The sequence below is a fragment of the Bombina bombina genome, chromosome 7 (assembly GCF_027579735.1).
Source record: "Bombina bombina isolate aBomBom1 chromosome 7, aBomBom1.pri, whole genome shotgun sequence".
Lineage (NCBI taxonomy): Eukaryota > Metazoa > Chordata > Amphibia > Anura > Bombinatoridae > Bombina > Bombina bombina.
Genome location: NC_069505.1, coordinates 94,804,744 through 94,824,807, shown reverse-complemented (window position 1 = coordinate 94,824,807; position 20,064 = coordinate 94,804,744). Strand labels below are relative to the sequence as shown.

Below are 20,064 nucleotides of genomic sequence, written 5' to 3'. Positions count from 1 at the left end.
CAATCTCCAAGCAGTCAGTTTCAGATAAACCAAACTGGGATGAAGGAGGGGCCCTTGAATTAGAAGTACCTTCCTCAACGGAAGTCTCCAAGGTGGCAGAGATGAGATGTCCACCAGATCTCCACACCAAATCCTAAGAGGCGAAGCCGGTGCTATGAGGATCACCGAAGCCCTCTCCTGCTTGATTCGAGCAATGACCCGAGGAAGAAAAGCAAGCGGAAGAAAAATCTGGAGAACACTTCCGGATTGAGTTCCCACTCCCGGAAGAAAAGTCTACCTGCTCAGAAAATTCGCCTCCCAGTTGTTCCACCCCTTGTGATGTGGATCGTCAACAGGCAACAAGAATGGGCCTCCGTCCACTGAATTAATTTGGATACCTCTGTCATCGCTAAGGAACTCCTCGTTCCTTCCTGATGATTGATGTAAGTCACTGACGTCATTGAAATCGACTGGAGTCTGAAAAACTGGACCAAGACCAACTGAGACCAGGCCAGAAGACATTGTAGATCACTCTCAGCTCCAGAACATTTATAGGAAGAACAAACCCTGAGTCCAAACCCCCTGGGCCCTTAGGGAGCCCCAGACTACTCCCCACTCTAGAAGGCTGGCGTCTGTTATCCCATCACCAAAGATGGGCTGCAAAAGCAGGTTCCCTGGAAGAGATGAACCAGAGACAACCACCATTGAAGAAAATCCTTTGTCTCCTGCTCTCGTAGTATTCAAGGACACAAATCTGTATAATCTCCGATCCCTCACCTGTGCATGCCTAACTGCAGAGGTTTGAGATGGAACCGAGGAAACGGGATGAGGTCCATAGCCACCATCAGCCCAATTACCTCCATGCACTGAGCCACTGAAGGCCGAGGAGTGGACTGAATGACTAGACAAGTATCGATAACCTCTGATCTCCTGACATCCTGTCAGAAAAATCTTCATTGATACGTAATCCAATGTTTCCCAGAGAGATACCCTTGTGCATGGGACAAAGGAATTTGTTTTCCAAATTCACCTTCCACCCAAGAAATTACGGGAAGGATAACACCATGTCCGTGTGAAATCATGCTCGCTGAAAGGGTGGCGCCTGGACTAAGATGACGTCCAGATAGGGCACCACTGTAATGCCTTGTAACTGAAGCACCGCCAACAGCGATCCCAGAGTCTTTGTGAGAACTCTGAAACCTGTTGCAAGACCGAAAAGAAGAGCCACAAACTAGAAGATTTGTCCGGAAAGGCAAATCCTAGAACTTGAGACGAATCTTGTGAATGGCACATGAAGATACGGGTCTTCAAAATCCACTGTTGTCATAAACTGACCCACGTGGATTTAAGGCAAAGTCGGTAGCCTGCAAATCATGGTTTAGGCAAGGTTATTTGTAACCCACCAGTGAAAGTGGATTTGCTGTGTGGAACACATAGCCACAGCTGAATTCGAACTTTCAACCTTCCCAGGAAAGAATGGAACGAATAGTTTCAATCTTTAAAGGGACAGTCTTGGCCAAAATAAACTTTCATGATTCAGATAGAGCATGTAATTTTAAAGAATTTTCCAATTTACTTTTATCACCAATTTTGCTTTGTTCTCTTGGTATTCTTAATTGAAAGCTTAACCTAGGAGGTTCATATGCTAATTTCTTAGACCTTGAAGCCCACCTCTTTCAGATTGTATTTTAACAGTTTTTCACCACTAAAGGGTGCTAGTTCACGTATTTCACATAGATAACACTGTGCTCGTGCACGAGAAGTTATCTGTGAGCAGGCACTGATTGGCTAGACTGCAAATCTGTCAAAAGAACTGAAAAAAGGGTTTGCAGAGGCTTAGATACAAGATAATCACAGAGGTTAAAAGTATATTATTATAACTGTGTTGGTTATGCAAAACTGGGAAATGGGTAATAAAGGGATTATCTATCTTTTAAAACAATAAAAATTCTGGTGTAGACTGTCCCTTTAAGAACGGTACACTAAGAAATATGTTTAGACCCTTAAAATCTCAAAAGTGGTCTGAAAGTTCCCTCTTTCTTGAGAGCCACAACCCGATTGGGATACAAAATCTAAGTGAAAACAACCACTCCCAGGTTTGAGAGGTCTCCTACGCAGTGTAAGAACGCCTCTCCTTTTGTCTGATCTGTAGATAATCCTAAAAGCAGGAACTTGCCTCTGGGAGGAAAATTTTTGAATTCCAATTGTATCCCTGGGACACTATTTTCTATTGCCCAGGGATCCTGAACATCTCAAACCCAAAGCTTGAGTAAAGACGGAAAGTCTACAACCTACAAGATTCGATCCCGGATCTGGGGCATGTTCATTATGCTCTCTTTGGATTCAACAGCAGGCTATTTTGAATTCTAAGTTTCAAAAGAGATTATTTCCGGCAAGCCAGGTCCCAACAAGGTCTTCCCCTTGCAAGGAATCACTAAAAGCGTAGACTTAGAGCATATATTCGTAGAACAAGGCTCTAACCATAAGGCTCTGTGAGCTGGAACAGAGAAACCTGAACCTATGCTCCTAGTTTGATAATTTGAAGGGAAGAATTTAGAAATAAAGGAATTAGCCAATTTTAAAGCTTTATCCTATCCTGGATCTTATCCAGGGGAGTATCCTTTTCAATGTTTGTCCATAGGTCCGGAGGAAAAAAACAAACTATCCTCTAAGGGTATAGTAGTTCTCCTAGCTAAGCTGGAAATTACTCTTCCTTATAACCTACTGGACGCACCAGGATAGATTACAGCGGAGGCGTCCCAGGGTATCTAAAAACCTCCTAACTAAAACATAAAAAATGGAGGTGTTCAAGCCAAAAAAACTGACAGAAACATCTTCCTCTACCAGCTCATGGAAGAAATATTAGGAACAGCTACCACTGTATCCTCTTAAAAACATTCCATCAGATGTCTTCCCCGTAGCATGGGAAAGGTAGACAATACAATATATATCGCCCTAACAGAAAAGGCATTGTCCTGTAGAGGAACTCCAAATGGAGGAACCGCCAAGCACTGCATGTGTGATTGATGATGATATGGACACTTTCATAGTCCCCCAGACTCAAATATGGAAGAATAATTAATAAATTCTTAACCTTTTATTAATAAAAATTAACATGTAACAAATAGTGCCGTCACTTTAAATTTTAAAGTTCAACTTTTTTTTTTTTTTTTTAAATAACTGACTCACAATAGACAGTGATGAATCAATCTATAACAACGGTATTGTCTACATAAGTACAACACTTTATTGTAATGAGGATATAAAATGTTGTCTATGTACAGGAGGAACTCTAGTACTACAAATGTTTCTCTATATCACAGCTTGATCTAGCAAAGGAGTCAGACAGCCTGTACTGATGCTGTCTCTCTTTCACATTAATTAGCAGAACATACTGAGTAGACCTGATATATTTATCACTCATAGTGAAAGTTACCTCCATTTCCATGGTAACGCTTTTCTGAAGCGCAAACACTCAGACAGAAAAGTCTCCCTGTGTTTAAGTTTCTTTGTCAGGAAGGAAAGTGCTGAATCAAAAACAACCTTTTAATATTAATATATAATAAACGTTTAAATAGCTGTTCAGTCCTTTAAGGCTCTATCTGTCAGAGAAAAACCCCTTAGAGTACACACTCTGCCATACTCAATGTAAGAACACATGAGGCAAACTCCCTGTCGGCTCCATTATTAGCTGAGACCGCAGGAGATGAAACACAAGTCACCCAGTACTTGTATACCAACTGCCATAATGTCTCCTAACAGAAAACAATTTATGCTTACCTGATAAATTTATTTCTCTTGTGATGTATCGAGTCCACGGATTCATCCTTACTTGTGGGATATTCTCCTCCCCTACAGGAAGTGGCAAAGAGAGCACCCACAGCAGAGCTGTCTATATAGCTCCCCCCTTAGCTCCACCCCCCAGTCATTCGACCAAAGGCTAGGAAGAAAAAGGAGAAACTATAGGGTGCAGTGGTGACAAAGTTTTAAAATAAAAATATATATGCCTGTCTTAAAAAACAGGGCGGGCCGTGGACTCGATACATCACAAGAGACAAATTTATCAGGTAAGCATAAATTATGTTTTCTCTTGTAAGGTGTATCCAGTCCACAGATTCATCCTTACTTGTGGGATACCAATACCAAAGCTTTAGGACACGGATGAAGGGAGGGACAAGACAGGGACCTTAAACGGAAGGCACAACCTTTCTCCCAAAAATAGCCTCCGAAGAAGCAAAAGTATAGAATTTGTAAAATTTCGAAAAAGTATGAAGCGAAGACCAAGTCGCCGTCTTACAAATCTGTTCAACAGAAGCCTCATTTTTAAAAGCCCATGTGGAAGCCACAGCTCTAGTAGAATGAGCAGCAATTCTTTCAGGAGGCTGCTGGCCAGCAGTCTCATAGACCAAACGGATGATGCTTTTCAGCCAAAAGGAAAGAGAGGTAGCGGTAGCCCTTTGACCTCTCTGTTTACCAGAATAAACAACAAAGAAGATGTTTGACGGAAATCTTTAGTTGCTTGTAAGTAGAACTTTAAAGCACGAACCACATCAAGATTGTGTAACAGACGTTCCTTCTTAGATGAAGGATTAGGACACAAAGAAGGAACCACAATCTCTTGATTGATATTCTTATTAGAAACAACCTTAGGAAGAAACCCAGGTTTGGTACGTAAAACCACCTTATCTGCATGGAAAACAAGGTAAGGTGAATTACATTGTAAAGCAGATAGCTCAGAAACTCTTCGAGCCGAAGAGATAGCTACTAAAAACAAAACTTTCCAAGATAGAAGCTTAATATCTATGGAATGCATAGGTTCAAACGGAACTCCTTGAAGAACTTTAAGAACTAAGTTTAGGCTCCATGGCGGAGCAACAGGTTTAAATACAGGCTTGATTCTGACCAAAGCCTGACTAAATGCTTGAACGTCTGGAACATCTGCCAGACGTTTGTGAAGTAGAATAGACAAAGCAGATATTTGTCCTTTTAGGGAACTAGCAGATAATCCCTTCTCCAAACCTTCTTGGAGAAAAGACAATATTCTAGGAATCCTAATCTTACTCCACGAGTAACCTTTGGATTCACACCAATAAAGATATTTGCGCCAAATCTTATGATAGATCTTCCTGGTGACAGGCTTTCTAGCCTAAATCAGGGTATCAATGATCGACTCAGAGAAACCACGCTTTGATAGAATCAGGCGTTCAATCTCCAAGCAGTCAGACGCAGAGAAATTAGATTTGGATGCGTGAACGGACCTAGGATTAGAAGGTCCCGCCTCATTGGCAGAATCCACGGTGGAACCAAGGACATGGCCACGCAGGTGCTATCAGAATTACCAAAGCTCTCTCCTGCTTGATTCTGGCAACCAGACGTGGAAGGAGAGGAAACGGTGGAAATACATAGGCCAGATTGAAGGACCAAGGCACTGCTAGAGCATCTATCAGTACCGCATTGGGATTCCCGGGACCTGGACCTGTATCAAGGAAGTTTGGCATTCTGACGAGACGCCATCAGATCCAATTCTGGTGTGCCCCATAACTGAATCAGCTGGGCAAATACCTCCGGATGGAGTTCCCACTCCCCGGATGAAAAGTCTGACGACTTAGAAAATCCACCTCCCAGTTCTCTACTCCTGGGATGTGGATCGCTGAGAGATGGCAAGAGTGATCTTCTGCCCACCGGATTATTTTGGTTACCTCCATCATCGCTAGAGAACTCCTTGTTCCTCCTTGATAATTGATATAAGCTACAGTCGTGATGTTTTCCGACTGAAACCTGATGAATTTGGCCGCAGCAAGCTGAGGCCACGCCTGAAGTGCATTGAATATCGCTCTCAGTTCTAGAATGTTTATCGGAAGGAGAGCTTCCTCCCGAGACCATAAGCCCTGTGCTTTCAGGGAATTCCAGACTGCACCCCAGCCTAGCAGGCTGGCATCTGTCGTTACAATGAGCCACTCTGGCCTGCGGAAACACATTCCCTGAGACAGGTGGTCCTGAGACAACGACCAGAAAAGAGAATCTCTGATCTCCTGGTCCAGATGCAGTTGAGGAGATAAATCTGCATAATCCCCATTCCACTGTTTGAGCATGCATAGCTGCAGTGGTCTGAGGTGTAGGCGGGCAAAAGGAACTATGTCCATTGCCGCTACCATGAGTCCGATTACCTCCATATACTGAGCCACTGATGGCCGAGGAATGGAATGAAGAGCTTGGCAAGTGGTTAAGAGTTTTAACTTTCTGACCTCCGTCAGAAATATTTTCATTTCTACCGAGTCTATCAGAGTCCCTAGGAAGGAAACTCTTGTAAGAGGGAAGAGAGAACTCTTTATGTTCACCTTCCACCCGTGAGATCTCAGAAAAGCCAACACGATGTCCGTGTGCGACTTGGCTAGCTGGAAAGTCAACGCCTGAATTAAGATGTCGTCTAGATAAGGCGCCACTGCTATGCCCCGTGGTCGTAGAACCGCCAGAAGGGACCCTAGCACTTTTGTGAAAATTCTGGGAGCCGTGGCCAACCCGAAGGGAAGGGCCACAAACTGGTAATGCCTGTTTAGAAAGGCGAATCTGAGGAATTGATGATGATTTCTGTGAATAGGGATGTGTAGATACGCATCCTTTAAGTCCACGGTAGTCATATATTGACCCTCCTGGATCAGAGATAGAATAGTCCGAATAGTCTCCATCTTGAATGATGGAACTTAGAGGAACTTGTTTAGAATTTTGAGATCCAAGATTGGGAACCAAAAACAGGTTTGAATAAAACCCTAGCCCCTGTTCCTCTTTTGGGACTGGGCAGATCACTCCCATGGTATGTAGGTCTTCTACACAGCGTAAGAACGCCTCGCTCTTTGTCTGGTTTACAGACAATCGATAAATGTGAAATCTTCCCCTTGGAAGGGAGCCCTTGAATTCCAGAAGATATCCCTGGGACACAATTTCTAAAGCCCAGGGATCCTGAACATCTCTCGCCCAAGCCTGAGCGAAGAGAGAGAGTCTGCCCCCTACTAGATCCGGTCCCGGATCGTGGACTACCCCTTCATGCTGTCTTAAGAGGCAGCTGCAGGCTTCTTGGCCTGTTTACCCTTGTTCCAAGCCTGGTTAGGTCTCCAGACTGACTTGGATTGGGCAAAATTCCCCTCTTGCTGAAGCGGGACCACTCCTAAAGTTCCGAAAAGGAACGAAAATTATTTTGCTTGAGAAATAAAAAAACTAACATTTTTGTCACCACACTCGCTCTGCACTTCCTAGTTACTTAGAGTAGGCAAAGAGAATGACTGGGGGGGAGCTATATAGACAGCTCTGCTGTGGGTGCTCTCTTTGCCACTTCCTGTAGGGGAGGAGAATATCCCACAAGTAAGGATGAATCCGTGGACTCGATACATCTTACAAGAGAAAAGGAGAAACTAAGCCCAAGTCCAATGAGGTTTAACTTGATAAAGTGCCTAAACATTTTCTGAGATCCTTCTCTCTCCAGAAATAAAGTTAGCACGTACCTCAACTTCTGCCTGGCAGCAAGGCAGTTCCCAGGTTTAGGAGGTCCTCTCCCTCCCATGGACCTGTAAATAAACAAAAGTCCTGAGAAAAGTCCCTCAGTTTTTCAGTGTTAGGGCAGCATCAGTATGAGAGGCGCAGTGAGAATTATGTCCCACCAGTTCCCATTGCTCTAAAGCCAGTAAGCCACCAAAAGCTCTACTGTAGAGATTGATATGGACTACGGCTACACCCTAGAACAAAGCAGCACACTCTGGCACTACTTTAAAAATAATAAACTCTTGATTGAAGAATCTAAAACTAATACCTCACTTTGCCACTTCCTATCACTAACGTAGGCAAAGAGAATGACTGGAGTGGGAGGGAAGGGAGGAGCTATTTAGCACCTCTGCTGTGGTGCTATTTGCCTCCTCCTGCTGACCAGGAGGTGAATATCCCATGAGTTTTAAAAAGAAAACTAATTTCTTGAGACTCAACTGAACAGGAAGATTCTCTTGACATCTAAGATAGTCCACCTGACAACTGTTTGACCCCAGAACAAGGACTGCTGTAATGTCCTTAAAGTGACACTAAACCCACAATTTTTCTTTCATGATTTAGATAAAGCATGGAATTTTAAGCAACTTTCTAATTTACTCCTATTATCAAATTGTCTTCATTCTTTTGGTATCTATTTACAAAGCAGGAATGAGATGCATAGGAGCCGACCCATTTTTTGTTAAGAACCTGGGTTATGCTTGCTTATTGGTGGGTAAATGTCAGCCTCCAATAAGCAAGTGCTATCCATGGTGCTGAGCCTAAAATGGGCTGGCTGCTAAGATTTACATTTCTGCTTTTAAAATAAAGATAGCAAGAGAACAAATAAAAATTGATAATAGGAGTAAATTAGAAAGTTGATTAAAATGGCGTGCTCTATCTGAATCATGAAATATAAAATTTGGGTTTAGTGTACCTTTAAGACCAAAGAAAAAAACATCTTGTTTCCAGCATCAGTGAAGAACGCTGAGTACTTAACTTGCAACACACATTTGGCCTTTAAATAATTCTACAAGCAAGAAGTAACACAGCGCTACCCCTTTAAAAGCTAAAAACACCACCTGTTCGATAAGTTACTTGCAATACTGTTAAAAATTCACCAAAATAAAATGAATCATAAATATTCTATAAACTAAAGAGAGTACTGTCCATATATCTGTGAATGTAAAGGTGAAAAAAGGGGGCCCCCTGTCCTCCTATGAAACGGTGCCTCCTGTTAGGCGAACGGTATATCTGAAATCCAGCGTATCTGCTACTCCTCTAAGTGAATATTCCAAGTGAGCTGAAGAGAAAAGACAAAACAAGATTAGCGCTTCTCATGTTTTGTCTTTTCACTTTAAATAATTCTGTTGAGTTCCACATACAAGAATACTGGAGCATGTAATGAATACCCATTAGGGGCCTGTCCGAAATTTGCCTTATTCCATATTAGATAGAATGATTAACCAATACAATGCCCGTTTTATTCATTGTGGAATAAGAAAATAGGCTAAAACATTAATTTTCGTGATGTCAAACTTTCAGAAAGTAGCCTATATCTGACCAACAAAACAGCATTTCTATTTGTCTCATCTATGTAAGGGCTACTATGATACCTAAAATTGCTGTGCTAGTGTAATCACACTGGCCATTTTGTTCTCTGGTTAATCAACCATGTTAAGATGTAATCAAAATTCTGCTGTGAAAAAAATAAATAAAAAAGACGTAGGTTTGAAAAAGCCACAATCAGAATATCATCAAGATAATTATAAACTTGGTTAACGTTTTCTGAGTTCTGCAATAAGTATAACTAGAACCTTTCAAAATGTTCTTGGTCCAGAGGAAAAGCTGAAGGACTGAAAAATAAACTGGAAAAGGTTATCTCCCATGGTGAATATGAAAATGCCCATCACCAAAAAATGCTTATGGAAGAATTACAATTACTATTGGAGATTCCATTCTAACACAAAGTTGTTAAAAAAACAAACAAAAAAACTATTTCAGGTTAACTTCTAGGGAATCAGAAATATTTGGGAATATAATACACATTTTTATAAATTATCTCCTGCTTCCTGTGCAATTAGCGTTAGGGTGTGTGGAACTCATATTGCAGATACACCAAATAATGAAAGTCTTTTTGAAAGCTTTACTGATTGATAAGCAAAAGAACAGTTGGTGGTTTAGATTGAAGATCATAGAAACATCAAGTTTGAACATGATCCTTAAGCAAATGGTTAAAGTCCAAAACAAGGTTTAGAGTACTTTAAGTATGTGTTTCACCTGGCTTTTAATAGTGTGAACTGAACTCTTGAAAGAATCAATAAAGAAGCACGTTTGTTTTAATACATCAGCTTTGATTGCTACTTTTTTCAGTCGAGTGCGGTTGTTTATGGAAATTCTACTTTAAGAAGTTTTCAGAAACTAAGTCTAAAAGACACTGGTGCTTAAATTCAACAGTAACGGGTGAGGTTTACACAGAATACCTTATAAGGGCAGCTGGTTTGAAGAAGGCAGTCACTGGTAAGGTAGACACAGGTTTCTCAACAGGCACAGGATACTCAGTGGATACTGTTGGTAAGACTGTAACAGGATACCAGATAGGTGAAGCAGGCACAGCTTCAGGAACAAGGTGAGCATACACTGGTATCAGGTTATTCTGCTTGGCTTTCAGGAACCAGGTGAGCATACGTATGTGAAAGGTATGTGCTTGGTCTCTGGAGCCAGGTGAGCATATACAGGTATCAGGCAATTATGCATGGTGTCTGGAGCAAGGTGAGCATACACAGGTACAAGGTAAGTATGCTTGGTTTCTGGAGCAAGGTGAGCATACACAAGTATCAGATAAGTATGCTTGGTCTTGGGAGCAAGGTGAGCATACACAAGTATCAGGCAATTATGCATGGTGTCTGGAGCAAGGTGAGCATACACAGGTACAAGGTAAGTATGCTTGGTCTCTGGAGCAAGGTGAACATACACAAGTATCAGATAAGTATGTTTGGTCTCGGGAGCAAGGTGAGCATACACATGAATTAGGTAAGTATGCTTAGATCTCAGGAGCAAGGTGAGATAACAAAAGGTATTAAGTATGCTTGTTCTCTGGAGCAAGGTGAACATACACAAGTATCAGATAAGTATGCTTGGTCTCTGGAGCAAGGTGAGCATACACATGAATTAGGTAAGTATGCTTAGATCTCAGGAGCAAGGTGAGCATACACTTGAATTAGGTAAGTATGCTTAGATCTCAGGAGCAAGGTGAGATAACAAAAGGTATTAAGTAAGTATGCTTGGTCTCTGGAACAAGGTGAGCATGCGTAGGTACAAGGTAATCATTCTTAGTCTCTGGAGCCAGGAACAAAGTAGGTAACGCTGGGTGAGCTTTTATAGGAACTCCCACACCAGAGTCCTCCAGGTAGAAGTTCCTATAATTAGGACATGGCCCCTTTAAATCTAGGCAGCGCATGCCTAGAGGGCTAAATCAGGAAAGCCAGGGTCTCAGCGTCCCTCCACGTGGGAAGCGGAGATGAAAAGGAAGCTTTGATATGTAGCCCAAAAACAAAATGGTAATTACCTCAGGGTGACATGATACAAATAGAATAAATACATAAAGTGCCAAACCATAGCTAAGAGTGTCTTACGTAATGAAAACATACTTACCAAAAGACACCCATCCACATATAGCAGATAGCCAAACCAGTACTGAAACAGTTATCAGTAGAGGTAATGGTATATGAGAGTATATCGTCGATCTGAAAAGGGAGGTAGGAGATGAATCTCTACGACCGATAACAGAGAACCTATGAAATAGATCCCTGTGAGGAAAACCATTGCATTCAAAAGGTGATACTCCCTTCACATCCCTCTGACATTCACTGTACTCAGAGGAATCAGGCTTCAAAAATGCTGAGAAGCGCATATCAGCATAGAAATCTTCAACAAACTTACTTCACTACAAAACTGAATTGTGGGTGTGGTGAGAGGTGTATTTATAGGCATTTTGAGGTTTGGGAAACTTTGCCCCTCCTGGTAGGATTGTATATCCCATACATCACTAGCTCATGGACTCTTGCAAATTACATGATAGAAATAAGACTTTCACCCAGGTGTTGGGGTTTCTGGTGGGGGAGGAGTCCGCAAGAGATGTGCTGATTTTGCACTCTAACTATAGGTGGGCGACAGACCATCTTGCCCCAGCATGCAGGAAACCATTGCCAGGTGAAGTTACTATGGCCAGGGTTACTGGTCAGTGAGAGACCGTGTGCGGAAGCTCCATTATAGCCGGCAGGACCCGTTTGCTAAGGTTGGCACAATACCCTGAAAAGGCTGGTGCTTAATAAATGAAGTTCAGACGTTCAAACTGCAGCGTAAGCGGAACACCCTACAAGCATTTCAAGCTTTGGAACCAAGAAGCTGTGTGAATGCCTCTGTGTTCGCTGGTATCAGGTGCTGGGCTATCAAGACATAGAAGCAGCATACAAGCCAATCAAAACATGGAGCGGGAGGAACTGACTATAATCTTTATCATCCAAGAACAAAATTAACAACAGGTGGTTTGTCCTTCACTGGGTGATTGCATAAAGATCTGAACTGGATTTAAGTTCAAGAGGCTGGTTTCTAGGAGAATCTGAGCTATATTATGGATACTCAAATCTGGGGAGTAATAATAAAGAGTCTAATTAAGTTGCATTTTGGCATTAATGTTAAATTCTGTATGAAGAATTCATGCTGTGGGTCCTAACTTACACAACTCTGCAGGCTTATTATTACCATAATATACTTTCTGCGATTAAGAGTGAAATCAGGAACTTTTCTCTGCTGCTGCTTATGCAATATTTCTGCTCCACTCAGTAATACCAGCGCACGCCTTCACATTGCAGGGAAGCTTTGAGCTCCCTAGAGCGTGCTTCCATAGGCTGCAATGAGAGCCTTGTTCTGATGCCGCCAGACACGGCTGAGAACCTAGCGCAGCAAAGTGTAAATATATATGTATATGAATATATACATATATATTTATCTGTTAATATGTTTAGATACAGATATATAAAATATATAAGCATATACATATATAACTTACAGGTAACACAGTCCCCATAGACCGATATGTAAAGGCACTTTTCAGTGCCGTTTTTTTTTTTCTTTCTAACGTCCCACACCTGCACACTTTACCCCCTAAAAACTACTTTGTGCAGTTTTGTTTTGTTTTTTTTTAACAAAAATATAGATGCTGCAATTTTTTTTATTCAAAAAGGAAACTCGCACATTAGTTTGGGGGCAACTATGGGATATTTTTAAAATTAACCAGAGGTCTGGTTAATTTTTTGGAGAGCTAATTGCTACCACAAGCTCGCGGTAGCATTAACCAGCCACTTGTAATGGCTGGTTATTTATTGTACACCTGTAAATGACTAAGGTTTAGACTGTCCCTTTAAACAGGCAAAACAAGACAAAGCATCAGGCCTGGACCAGTTCACGGCAGAATTCTATAAAATGATGCAGGATGCTATTACGCCTATCTTAACAAAACTTTTCAATGAATATTATTGTAAACATAGAGACATTTTTTTGGACTGCTGAACAATTAACCAGCCCAAAATTTATTATAACCTAGTTTCCATGGAAGATGTTTTTCTTCTATCTTTGTTGCTCCTTAAAATGTACATTAACCTCTTCCCGACGTTCGGACGCTCCATGCCGTCCCAACTGTGCTGGGCTTTAGCGCCGTCAGGATGGCATGGGATGTCCTAGCCATTTGGCTGTACTGAAGCCAACGGGGCTTTGTGAATGGGATGATGGTCTGGAGGGTGAGCCTAGCGTCATAGGGAAGCCCCCCTGACCCGATCCCACCATTTCAATTTGTTTACATCGAACATTGTTCCAATGTAGACAAATGAGCCTAGTCATGAAAGGGTTAAAGAGGTAATTATATGTTTAATTTAGTCCATACTACAATTCACTGGGATTGTTCAAAATTATTGATAAGCATCTGTTATCCCAGTGAATTGTAGTATGGACTACATTAAACATATAATTACCTCTTTAACCCTTACATGACTAGGCTAATTTGTCTACATTGGAACAATGTTCGATGTAAACAAATTGAAATGGTGGGATTGGGTCAAGGGGGCTTCCCTGTGACGCTAGGCACACCCTCCAGACCGCGATCCCATACACAAAGCCCCATTGTCTTCAGTACAGCCAAATGGCTAGGACATCCCATGCCATCCTAACGGCGCTAAAGCCCAGCATAGTTAGGACGGCATGGAGCATCCGAACGTCTGGAAGAGGTTAATGTACATCTTAAGGAGCAACAAAGATAGAAGAAAAACATCTTCCATGGAAACTAGGTTATAATAAATATCTTGTATTGCTAAATGTATAAATATTGAACAGCTAATGTAATATTATACTATCTGAGTTTTTGTCATAGAGAAAGAGTGATATGATTGCTGACATTATTTGTACTCCTATTGTTTTTGAAATTCCAACAAAGATATAGATTTTATTAAAAAAAAGACTTTTTCCTTTTGTGCTAGATATGAAATAAGTTCAAACAATGTAAAACTATTACATGAGAAAAAAACAGCCTACAGAACTTAACACACAGGTCTACAAAAAAAACATTAATAGAGGTACCTGAATAGGGGCGTCTACTGCATTCAACAGTTGATTTATCTCCTTTCTAGACCTGTCCTCTGAATTCCATTGTGTCTGACTAACAATTGGTTTGGGTTTATCTGCAATGTCCCATGGAAGAGTAGTGGATTCCCACAGAGACTCATTGGGCGATTGGCTTGGGGAATCAGCAGTCATTGTTTCTAGTGGGCTGTTTGTTTCCTTGGGAGATCCTGGCCAGAGGTCTTCTTGGACTCTTTGAAGCTTATAAAAAGGCAAATCTGCTGTTAAAGGAACAAAGTCATATTTGAATAATTAACCATTACATGATGTGTTTCCTCAGGGAGCAAAAAGGTTAGTAAACAGAGATCCTATTATGTAAAGCAATTAAAGGACCACTCAATGCATGACTAACAAGTCAAGTGCATTATAAAAAGACAATTATTTAACACAAACTCAATTTCAAATGATTTTTTTCTGACAAATTCATTTTTTCTCCCATTTTCCGGCCCCCTGTATCATGTGACAGACATCAACCAATTACAGACCATTATATGTATACCCTGTGAGCTTGTGCACATGCTCAGTAGGATCTTGTTCCCCAGAAAGTGTAAAGACTAAGCAAAATTTGATAATGGTAGTAAATTTGAAAGTATTAAAACTGCTGCTCTATCTGAATCATAAAAACATAATTTATGCTTACCTGATAAATTCCTTTCTTCTGTTGTGTGATCAGTCCACGGGTCATCATTACTTCTGGGATATAACTCCTCCCCAACAGGAAATGCAAGAGGATTCACCCAGCAGAGCTGCATATAGCTCCTCCCCTCTACGTCACTCCCAGTCATTCGACCAAGAATCAACGAGAAAGGAGAAACCAAGGGTGAAGTGGTGACTGGCGTATAATTTAAAAGTATATTTACCTGCCTTAAAACAGGGCGGGCCGTGGACTGATCACACAACAGAAGAAAGGAATTTATCAGGTAAGCATAAATTATGTTTTCTTCTGTTATGTGTGATCAGTCCACGGGTCATCATTACTTCTGGGATACCAATACCAAAGCAAAAGTACACGGATGACGGGAGGGATAGGCAGGCTCATTATACAGAAGGAACCACTGCCTGAAGAACCTTTCTCCCAAAAATAGCCTCCGAAGAAGCAAAAGTGTCAAATTTGTAAAATTTGGAAAAAGTATGAAGCGAAGACCAAGTTGCAGCCTTGCAAATCTGTTCAACAGAGGCCTCATTCTTAAAGGCCCAAGTGGAAGCCACAGCTCTAGTAGAATGGGCTGTAATTCTTTCAGGAGGCTGCTGTCCAGCAGTCTCATAGGCTAAACGAATTATGCTACGAAGCCAGAAGGAGAGAGAGGTAGCCGAAGCCTTATGACCTCTCCTCTGACCAGAGTACACGACAAACAGGGAAGACGTTTGTCGAAAATCCTTAGTTGCCTGCAAGTAGAACTTGAGGGCACGAACTACATCCAGATTGTGTAGAAGACGTTCCTTCTTTGAAGAAGGATTTGGGCATAAGGAAGGAACAACAATCTCTTGATTGATGTTCCTGTTAGTGACTACCTTAGGTAAGAACCCAGGTTTAGTACGCAGAACTACCTTATCTGAATGAAAAATCAAATAAGGAGAATCACAATGTAAAGCTGATAACTCAGAGACTCTCCGAGCCGAAGAAATAGCCATTAAAAATAACACTTTCCAAGATAACAACTTTATATCAATGGAATGAAGGGGTTCAAACGGAACTCCTTGTAGAACGTTAAGAACAAGGTTTAAACTCCATGGCGGAGCAACAGTTTTAAACACAGGCTTGATTCTAGCTAAAGCCTGACAAAAGGCCTGGACGTCTGGATTTTCTGACAGACGCCTGTGCACCAAGATGGACAGAGCTGAGATCTGTCCCTTTAATGAACTAGCCGATAAACCCTTTTCTAAACCTTCTTGTAGAAAGGACAATATCCTAGGAATCCTAACCTTACTCCAGGAGTAACCTTTGGATTCGCACCAGTATAGGTATTTACGCCATATCTTATGGTAAATTCTTCTGGTAACAGGCTTCCTAGCCTGTATCAGGGTATCAATAACCGATTCCGAAAAACCACGTTTTGATAAAATCAAGCGTTCAATTTCCAAGCAGTCAGCTTCAGAGAAGTTAGATTTTGATGTTTGAATGGACCCTGTATCAGAAGGTCCTGTCTTAGAGGTAGAGACCAAGGCGGACAGGATGACATGTCCACTAGATCTGCATACCAAGTCCTGCGTGGCCATGCAGGCGCTATTAGAATCACTGATGCTCTCTCCTGTTTGATTTTGGCAATCAATCGAGGAAGCAGTGGGAAGGGTGGAAACACATAAGCCATCCCGAAGTTCCAAGGTGCTGTCAAAGCATCTATCAGAACCGCTCCCGGATCCCTGGATCTGGACCCGTAGCGAGGAAGTTTGGCGTTCTGGCGAGACGCCATGAGATCTATCTCTGGTTTGCCCCAACGTCGAAGTATTTGGGCAAAGACCTCCGGATGAAGTTCCCACTCCCCCGGATGAAAAGTCTGGCGACTCAAGAAATCCGCCTCCCAGTTCTCCACACCCGGGATGTGGATTGCTGACAGGTGGCAAGAGTGAGACTCTGCCCAGCGAATTATCTTTGATACTTCCATCATTGCTAGGGAGCTTCTTGTCCCTCCTTGATGGTTGATGTAAGCTACAGTCGTGATGTTGTCCGACAAACCTGATGAACCCCCGAGTTTTTAACTGGGGCCAAGCCAGAAGGGCATTGAGAACTGCTCTCAATTCCAGAATGTTTATTGGCAGGAGACTTTCCTCCTGATTCCATTGTCCCTGAGCCTTCAGAGAATTCCAGACAGCGCCCCAGCCTAGTAGGCTGGCGTCTGTTGTTACAATTGTCCAGTCCGGCCTGCTGAATGGCATCCCCCTGGACAGATGTGGCCGAGAAAGCCACCATAGAAGAGAGTTTCTGGTCTCTTGATCCAGATTCAGAGTAGGGGACAAGTCTGAGTAATCCCCATTCCACTGACTCAGCATGCACAATTGCAGCGGTCTGAGATGTAGACGTGCAAAGGGTACTATGTCCATTGCTGCTACCATTAAGCCGATCACCTCCATGCATTGAGCTACTGACGGGAGTTGAATGGAATGAAGGACACGGCATGCATTTAGAAGCTTTGTTAATCTGTCTTCTGTCAGATAAATCTTCATTTCTACAGAATCTATAAGAGTCCCCAAGAATGGAACTCTTGTGAGAGGAAAGAGAGAACTCTTCTTTTCGTTCACTTTCCATCCATGCGACCTTAGAAATGCCAGAACTAACTCTGTATGAGACTTGGCAGTTTGAAAGCTTGAAGCTTGTATCAGAATGTCGTCTAGGTACGGAGCTACCGAAATTCCTCGCGGTCTTAGTACCGCCAGAAGGGCACCCAGAACCTTTGTGAAGATTCTTGGAGCCGTAGCCAATCCGAATGGAAGAGCTACAAACTGGTAATGCCTGTCTAAGAAGGCAAACCTTAGATACCGGTAATGATCTTTGTGAATCGGTATGTGAAGGTAAGCATCCTTTAAATCCACTGTGGTCATGTACTGACCCTTTTGGATCATGGGTAAGATTGTCCGAATAGTTTCCATTTTGAACGATGGAACTCTTAGGAATTTGTTTAGGATCTTTAAATCCAAGATTGGCCTGAAAGTTCCCTCTTTTTTGGGAACCACAAACAGGTTTGAGTAAAATCCTTGTCCTTGTTCCGACCGCGGAACCGGATGGATCACTCCCATTAATAACAGATCTTGTACACAGCGTAGAAACGCTTCTTTCTTTATCTGGTTTGTTGACAACCTTGACAGATGAAATCTCCCTCTTGGGGGAGAGAATTTGAAGTCTAGAAGGTATCCCTGAGATATAATCTCTAGCGCCCAGGGATCCTGAACATCTCTTGCCCAAGCCTGGGCGAAGAGAGAGAGTCTGCCCCCCACTAGATCCGGTCCCGGATCGGGGGCCCTCGGTTCATGCTGTCTTTGGGGCAGCAGCAGGTTTCCTGGCCTGCTTGCCCTTGTTCCAGGACTGGTTAGGTTTCCAGCCTTGTCTGTAACGAGCAACAGCTCCTTCCTGTTTTGGTGCAGTGGAAGTTGATGCTGCTCCTGTTTTGAAGTTCCGAAAGGGACGAAAATTAGACTGTCTAGCCTTAGCTTTGGCTTTGTCTTGAGGCAGGGCGTGGCCCTTACCTCCTGTAATGTCAGCGATAATTTCTTTCAAACCGGGCCCAAATAAAGTTTGCCCCTTGAAAGGTATATTAAGTAATTTGGACTTAGAAGTTACATCAGCTGACCAGGATTTTAGCCACAGCGCCCTACGTGCCTGAATGGCGAATCCTGAGTTCTTAGCCGTAAGTTTGGTTAAATGTACTACGGCCTCCGAAATGAATGAATTAGCTAGTTTAAGGACTCTAAGCCTGTCCGTAATGTCGTCCAGCGTAGTTGAACTAAGGTTCTCTTCCAGAGACTCAATCCAAAATGCTGCCGCAGCCGTAATCGGCGCGATGCATGCAAGGGGTTGCAATATAAAACCTTGTTGAACAAACATTTTCTTAAGGTAACCCTCTAATTTTTTATCCATTGGATCTGAAAAAGCACAGCTATCCTCCACCGGGATAGTGGTACGCTTAGCTAAAGTAGAAACTGCTCCCTCCACCTTAGGGACCGTTTGCCATAAGTCCCGTGTGGTGGCGTCTATTGGAAACATCTTTCTAAATATTGGAGGGGGTGAGAACGGCACACCGGGTCTATCCCACTCCTTAGTAACAATTTCAGTTAGTCTCTTAGGTATAGGAAAAACGTCAGTACTCGCCGGTACCGCAAAGTATTTATCCAACCTACACAATTTCTCTGGTATTGCAACTGTGTTACAATCATTAAGAGCCGCTAAAACCTCCCCTAGTAATACACGGAGGTTTTCCAATTTAAATTTAAAATTTGAAATATCTGAATCCAATCTGTTTGGATCAGAACCGTCACCCACAGAATGAAGCTCTCCGTCCTCATGCTCTGCAAGCTGTGACGCAGTATCAGACATGGCCCTAGTATTATCAGCGCACTCTGTTCTCACCCCAGAGTGATCACGCTTGCCTCTTAGTTCTGGTAATTTAGCCAAAACTTCAGTCATAACAGTAGCCATATCTTGTAATGTTATCTGTAATGGCCGCTCAGATGTACTAGGCGCCATAATATCACGCACCTCCCGGGCGGGAGATGCAGGTACTGACACGTGAGGCGAGTTAGTCGGCATAACTCTCCCCTCGCTGTTTGGTGAAATTTGTTCAAATTGTACAGATTGGCTTTTATTTAAAGTAGCATCAATACAGTTAGTACATAAATTTCTATTGGGCTCCACCTTGGCATTGGAACAAATGACACAGGTATCTTCCTCTGAATCAGACATGTTTAACACACTAGCAATAAACTTGCAACTTGGTTACAATCTTATTTAACAAAAACGTACTGTGCCTCAAAGAAGCACTAAACGATTAAATGACAGTTGAATAATGAACTGAAAGACAGTTATAGCATCAATCCTTAAAAACAACACAACTTTTGCAAAGGTTTGTTCCCATTAGTAAAGTAACAATAATTAAATTTGAAAATAAAAATTACAGAGCAACGTTTTTAATCACAGTCAATATATAAGTCTCACAGCTCTGCTGAGAGAATCTACCTCCCTCCAAAGAAGTTTGAAGACCCCTGAGTTCTGTTTAGAGATGAACCGGATCATGCAGGAAATACAAGAGTAACTGACTGGAAATTTTTGATGCGTAGCAAAGAGCGCCAAAAACGGCCCCTCCCCCTCACACACAGCAGTGAGAGAGAAACGAAACTGTCACATTAAAACAAGCAACTGCCAAGTGGAAAATAATGCCCAAATATTATTCACTCAGTACCTCAGAAAATGCAAAC

At 42.2% G+C, this 20,064-nt stretch overlaps 1 protein-coding gene across 2 annotated transcripts in view; it reads right to left on the bottom strand.

Annotated features, from left to right (window-relative positions):
• Positions 1–20,064, bottom strand: part of PHRF1 (PHD and ring finger domains 1) — a 247,004-nt gene that overhangs the window by 40,837 nt on the left and 186,103 nt on the right. The window contains exon 16 of one of the 2 annotated variants that reach the window (XM_053720192.1): positions 14,119–14,381. In XM_053720192.1, the coding sequence (XP_053576167.1) occupies positions 14,119–14,381 (263 nt within the window). The remainder of the gene's footprint in view (positions 1–14,118; positions 14,382–20,064) is intronic. The other variant, XM_053720193.1, reaches the window with a different exon arrangement.